The 6,286-nt window shown below is 36.8% G+C and overlaps 1 protein-coding gene across 1 annotated transcript; it reads right to left on the reverse strand.

The window, feature by feature from the left end:
- Positions 1 to 216: 216 nt before the first annotated feature.
- Positions 217 to 5,822, reverse strand: LOC147402896 (Acyl transferase/acyl hydrolase/lysophospholipase superfamily protein). Its single transcript, XM_086438281.1, has 7 exons — positions 5,176 to 5,822; positions 4,176 to 4,319; positions 3,138 to 3,210; positions 1,864 to 1,969; positions 1,681 to 1,777; positions 1,194 to 1,289; positions 217 to 1,108 (listed from the first exon to the last, which is right to left on the reverse strand). The coding sequence occupies exons 1-7, from the start codon at positions 5,746 to 5,748 to the stop codon at positions 965 to 967; spliced, it is 1,233 nt and encodes a 410-aa protein (XP_086294407.1). The 5' UTR covers positions 5,749 to 5,822; the 3' UTR covers positions 217 to 964.
- Between the last annotated feature and the right edge of the window lie 464 nt (positions 5,823 to 6,286).

Genomic DNA, 6,286 nt, shown 5'->3' on the forward strand with positions numbered 1-6,286 from the left:
TTACAGTCGATAGAGATCATAACTCTTTAAAAGAGGAATGAATTGTGATCTCCATAATAGGTAGTTAGACTCAATGAGTTTGATAGGAAGAAAATGAGAAAGGTCAAGGTTAAGGCAGATTGAGGTTTGATTGTTGGCTATAGGGGAAGATGATGATCTAGCCATTGAATCATTGTGCTTTGATACCATATAAAGTTAATATAAACAACCAGTACAAAGAAGATAAACAATATTCTATTGTGACTCAAGAATTATATTTTATCAAGCTCTCTCACTTACAATTTCTTCATGAGAGGCACCAATATATATAATATAAATACATCTTAATGTATGGCTCATATTTAGGAGCTGATTGGTATTATAGTACACAGATAATTCTCTAGATTATAATGAATATAGAAAGTAATACAAAATGAGAGGGGTTTTAGGGTAGCTAGGCTATCCAGTGCCAAATAGGAAATAAGCTTAGTAGAGAAAGATTATAGGCTAGCTGTGATATCCAAGACAGAATGGAAAATATTTTCTTATGGCTGTTTGGGGTAACTTTTGCTATTGAAGTGATCTAATGCTGCATGATGTTATTCCTTGACAATCTTGAGGAAAAAGATTTATGGTTCTAGCCCATGCCACGTCCAGGGGCATATGATAGAGGGGGCATATGACACACGCCCCTTGACATGGCAGGGGCTAGAACCATAAATTTTTCCCCCTAGGATACACAACTATACATCCCCATAAATATGTGTGGTTGTGTATACCGGGGAAAAGAATCTATGGTTCTAACACATGCCATGTCAGGGTGTGTGTAGAGGTTCTTTTTAAAATCTAAAAAGAAACTACTTTCTAAAAATTATTTTCTCAAAACTAATTTCTTGCGCAATTACTTTCTATCCAATGAGAGTCTCTACTGTAGTCGTTATCTTCTTGTATGCCATCTCGAGTAGAGTAAAAAAAGATCTTCAATTCAGGGACCGTTGCTGATGCTGTCATCTTCTACTACTTCCTCCACTGGATTCTGCTCAGCCCACATGGCTGCATCAAGATATCCAAGCTCAAAAAGTTTGTCAAGAATGTAATCTTCTGCTGGCTCCAACGCCCACTGAAAAAGCTGGAATTGTTGGATGTTGAATATTAGCACTGAGATATAAATTATGATCTTGAAATATGGTTATTGAAAATATTAATAATATTACCTCTCGGGGTGTAGCTCTATTCTCTGGATTGCAATCTGGACTAATCCCAATCCCTTCTAATCCCAATCGTTCAGCCGGGAAAGCACAAACGCGGACCTTCACAAGATAATTAGGTAATCAAAATCGCCTTCTCAATAAATGTTTAATATTGTTTAATACAGGAACTAAATTTTTATGAAACATTTGCATTTTAATTTTAAGTACATAAATATAAGTAGATTTATGAGGAGGAAGACCAAAAGATTTGATCTGTGTCTAACAACTCAATAAAGTAGTGCAAAGAAGATGAAACATACCAGCCCTGTTCTTATAAATCATCTACTTAAGGGGAAAAATGCTAAAAGCCAAACATGGATCATACTTTATTGAGTTGGTGTTGAATCAACACAGACAATCGTGAATGGAGCAAACTGTAGTTGTGAGATGTATTGAGCTCTAGAAATAATAAAAAAATATATGATGCTTCAAAATCATCTCAAGCAAATACCGTTTTAGAAGCTGATGTTGGAGGCATAAACAATGTCAAACCCCCATCAATGCAAAGTCGATTGCGAAAGAGTGTTGCAGGCCTTGGTGCAAGATACCTACATTGAATTGAATTAGTAGGCACTGTAGAGGGAAAAGGTACATATTACATACCCTAGAATGAAAGAAATTCATTATTAGATACCCTGGGATGAAGGAAGACGTGAAGACTGCATCGATCAGATCTTCCTTGGAGTCGAACTGATCCACAAGTAAACCCCTTGGCCTCCATAGGATCTGGGTTACGGCAACTACAAGAAAAAGGTTATATTATAGACAGAAATCAACTAAAAGTTCTTCGTAGTGACAAGAAGCACTTGGTATGTTAATTTAATTGCTTGTACCATGTTTATTCTAACTTAAAGTGGAATCCTGTAATAAAGAATGGATCTGGTTCCGAACGCATGGGAGACCATAGTTGACATATGACCATGGATAGAACGCAGTCATGAAGTAGTGTGGTACAGAAATGATGGTGATATTATAATAAAAACAATTATTATTATTATTATTTTTAAGTACCTCTTGCATGGAATCCAGTCCTGCTACGAAGTTACATCCATATTGTATCTAAATTGTCAACTGGAAATAGTGGTGTAAAAAAGACCTGTGGCCCAAACTGGTGTAGAGTTAGGCTAACAGGGGCCTTACTCTTGGAAGCCCAGTATGAAAGCAGCCCAACCTGAGCCTGATCCAGACCCAGACCAAACCCCAAACAGGCCTGTACCCAGCCCAGCTCGTCCTCGTCTTTAACCTGCTGTCAACAAGGTAAAAACCTTTGAATTTCATCTGCAAAACCAGTCATCTACAACCTTAAGATTCTATCTACTTCAAACCCTCAAACCCTTGATTCTTCATCATCTTCAAAACCAGTCATCTGCAACCTTAAGAACCTATCTACTTCAAACTTGTCATCTACAACCTTAAGAAAATGATGGAATTTTGTTATAAAAAAAAGTAAAAAATACAAGGAATTGAGGAGAGGTTGAAATTTGAAGACTGGAATTTGTGAAGAAAATGAAGATTTTCTAATATGGCTGGCTGAGCTTTGGTCTGTCTCAGGTTTTTCCATTCGGCCTGGTCCAATACTATTCAGGCCCGACCTGAAGTGAGCCTTATCTGATAGTAAGCAATTGACTAAATTGGATAGTATATAGTAGTTGAATGGAGGCAAAATCCAAAGACGTTTAAATCATTCAAACTGATAAGTGCTTCCCAAGAGAAATGATCCCACCACTCCACTGAGGGCATACTTGAATCTCTATTGGTCAATAACAATTAATCAAGGGGATGGGGACCAATATAAGGCCGTTTATGGTAATTAAGTTTTCTTTAGGCCACTGAGAAAATAATTCCCATTGTGAAATCAAAACAAACTTAATCTTAAGTTCAAAGATTAACAAGAAAAAACATGCTCACCACGAACTCTCCCATTGGACCTTGTATGAACATCATCTGGTAGGAACTTCACAAGAACATCTCTAAGAACAGCCTACAGTTGGAAACAAGGACACGTCAAATACCTGAGTTTCTCTTAAACACAGCAATTGATATGTGCACATCATTACACTTCCATCATTTCCAGTTATATTTGGTGGACCATTTCCCTTATCCAAGGGAAACGACAAGAAATATGAATTGTAGTTTCTTTCTGTATATATTTTGAGAAATCACTTTCCATTTCTACAGATATTTTGGTGAACAGTGAATCTCAATCAAATATTATGATGTCAATTACAAATGTTATCTTGTTGAAAAATTTTGACTGCCCAACCAAATATTTCAACTCCTAAACTTTGAATCCCCTCCAAATCACATACTTATACATATAAAATCTGGCAATTGTAAATAAAAGACCAATCCAAATTGATGTTAGCATTATATTTAAAGAAAAAAAAAAAGAGAGAAAAATGGAAACAGATGGGTAAACAAATAAGTAGTAGCTTGTGTTTTACGTATTTTGAACCATTAAGGTCTGTTCACCTATTGTTTAGTGCCTTCATCCTCAGCAATATGAAAAATACATCCATGATTATCAAAGTTGATACCACGTGACATTTTCTCTTTCATTTTGCTGCTACTAAATGATTTACTGTATTAGAAGTGTGAGCTTCTTTCAATTTCCAATGACAATAAAACATGTTAGGGTTTGTAAGAGTGACACTCTAATCATTGATGTAGATATCAATTTTAATCCACGGTGGAAGCATTCACCGTCAAAAGGAATATAAAAAATAAAAAAGGGACAAAAAACAGCTTTCATGAAACCAACATAATACCATTAAAATAGTGTAGGAGTTGTAAGGGTGATATTCTAATTATTGACGTAAATATCAATTTCAATCAACAGTGGAAGCATTCATCGTCTAAAAGGAAAACAAAAAATATAAAAAGGGTAAAAAATAGCTTTCATGAAACCAACATCATAGCATTGTAATAAGTGAAAGACGGGTATACCCCGAGGCGAAATGCAGTCCCTCTAAGCCGACAATCTTCAGCCAGAATTTTAGTTGCTTCTAGGGCCTCTTGCATGCTACTTCCAGAGGCAATCACTGCACAGACTATGGCACCAGCCGATGAACCAGCTAATGGTGTGGTTTCCTGTATCATGGAGAAGCAAACTACTTTACATAATGGAATTTTTTTTTGCTAATGGTAGATTTCTTGACTATTTGATGAATAATTTCCGACATGAAACAAAAGAATTGAACTTGCTATAAAGAGAAGGAAAATCAAATTTCCTAAATAGGTCACTGGGAAAATTACAAAAACCTGCCCTAGGTTTCTGAAATAACATTTTCGTTTTCAAAACAGCATAAGACTGCTAACAGAAGTTGTGAAATTAACTTATAATGTTTTTTTTTCTTTAAAAAAAGTGAGAATTCCATTAAAAATCAGAGGAAACCAACTCTAAGGGTCAATATGATCTACAAGAATAGTTTCCTGAGCTGGAACAAAACCTGCCAAACACACCCCTGATGGCTGCCAACCTGCCAGAAGAACGGCAAAAAGCACAAAAAATAAATAAAATCTTACTCGCACATTACAGAATCCCACCGAACGGCAGAAACCACAAAAAGTGCACCTTTGAATTCCAGGTGAATCTTAGCTCAGGAGAAAAAAAAAAAGTTAACTATAACGAGATGCCTTCAAATTTCCTATTGTTACTCTCTTTTGAGATGCCCCAACTTTTAATTTCCTCGATCAAATTCACATTATCTATCTTACAGTGAATCAAGAGATGATTAATATATATGACTGATAAAGTATGACTGGTCTTATTGCTACCTTGTAAAATTTTTCCCTTTAGTTTGATTTTGCTACACAACTCCAAAAAAGTTCCTCCATTTTCTAGTCTTCACCCGTCCAATTCCTAATTCTACTCAAAATTACGTATTACAGCATTTAATTCAACGAAAATCAATAAAAGAAAATGAATGAAATTGAAAAAATTCACCTTTATGTATCCTTTCTCAATAAGGAACTTGGCAACACCTAAATGGTAAGGGAACAAAAGCCCAGCAGCGGAGAAACTAAACCCAGGACTCGTAACCTTCTTTCGATCCCTCTCCGCCTCCACATCCTTCAACCTCTGCTCCCAAATGACCTCCGAATCAATCGGATCCTCCATGACTGTAGCGATACCGTTCGTTCGGCCAGAAAAATACGCCTCTCGATCAGAATTCTCTATGTCCCTAAACATCGTAATTGGAACCGAAACAGTATCGTCTTTAGAGTTGCTCCTACTCTTGATGAGCATGGAAGCGAGTCCAAGGAAGAAATCTCCAGTAGCGACAGCGAAGGATTTCTTCTCTGAGATTGGAGAATCTCTGACCTTGTCTTTCTGGTCGGAATTTGCAGACGAATTGAAAATGGAAATAGTTCTAGAATGGAGAAGAAATCTAGGGTTAGGGTGAGGATTAGGGATTGTGACAGAGAAGGAGTGAGGTTTGGAGAGAAGAAGAGAGGAGAGAGAGCCCAAAGAGGCCATTAGAGAATTAAATGAGGCTCTCTTAGGCTTCGGATACATTTTTCTTCTTTTATTGTCCTTTTCTGTTTAATTTTAAAAACATTTTTCTAATTAATTATACTTTGATATTTTGCCGGCAAAAATACAGTTGGTGGAAGTTTACGTTTGTCGTTCTTGCTTAGTTCGGTCGAAATACTAGGTCTCGTGTTCGAATCCTAACCACGTCTTTGGCGGAGAGTACCTTTCGCACGTGGAACGTGGAAAGTAACGTTTCCAATTCTCGTAAATTTGCCACGTGGAGCATTGACATGGCTAAGCCAATGAATGACACATACTCAACGTGGTAATCTGACTGCCCAACGTGTCATACCCAATAGAATATCTGACCTGACAAGTTTGAAAACCTTAGATCTATGCTCCTCGGAATTCTCGATTCGCTTGAGATACATTTTTTTTATGGGAAAATGCAGTCATGTACGCTGAGAAGCACCGATCTACCGTTCCCAAACTTGTCACGCCAAGGTAGCCGATTGAGTTTGCCACATAGGATAGTCAGGAGTATCAGAGCTCAAAAAAAAAATTACTCTATCATCAAGAA

Source organism: Akebia trifoliata, chromosome 4 (genome assembly GCF_017979445.1).
Source record: "Akebia trifoliata isolate Shusen 1 chromosome 4, ASM1797944v1, whole genome shotgun sequence".
In the NCBI taxonomy this organism is placed as follows: Eukaryota; Viridiplantae; Streptophyta; class Magnoliopsida; order Ranunculales; family Lardizabalaceae; genus Akebia; species Akebia trifoliata.

Bases quoted from the DNA above. Each gene is read 5' to 3' on its own strand.
- LOC147402896 (XM_086438281.1), bottom strand. From the start codon at position 5,748: ATGTATCCGAAGCCTAAGAGAGCCTCATTTAATTCTCTAATGGCCTCT. The intron at 3,211-4,175 runs GTATACCCGTCT...TTCCAACTGTAG, and splicing joins GGACTGCATTTCGCCTCGGG to GCTGTTCTTAGAGATGTTCT. The intron at 1,778-1,863 runs GTATCTAATAAT...AATTCAATGTAG, and splicing joins ACGTCTTCCTTCATCCCAGG to GTATCTTGCACCAAGGCCTG.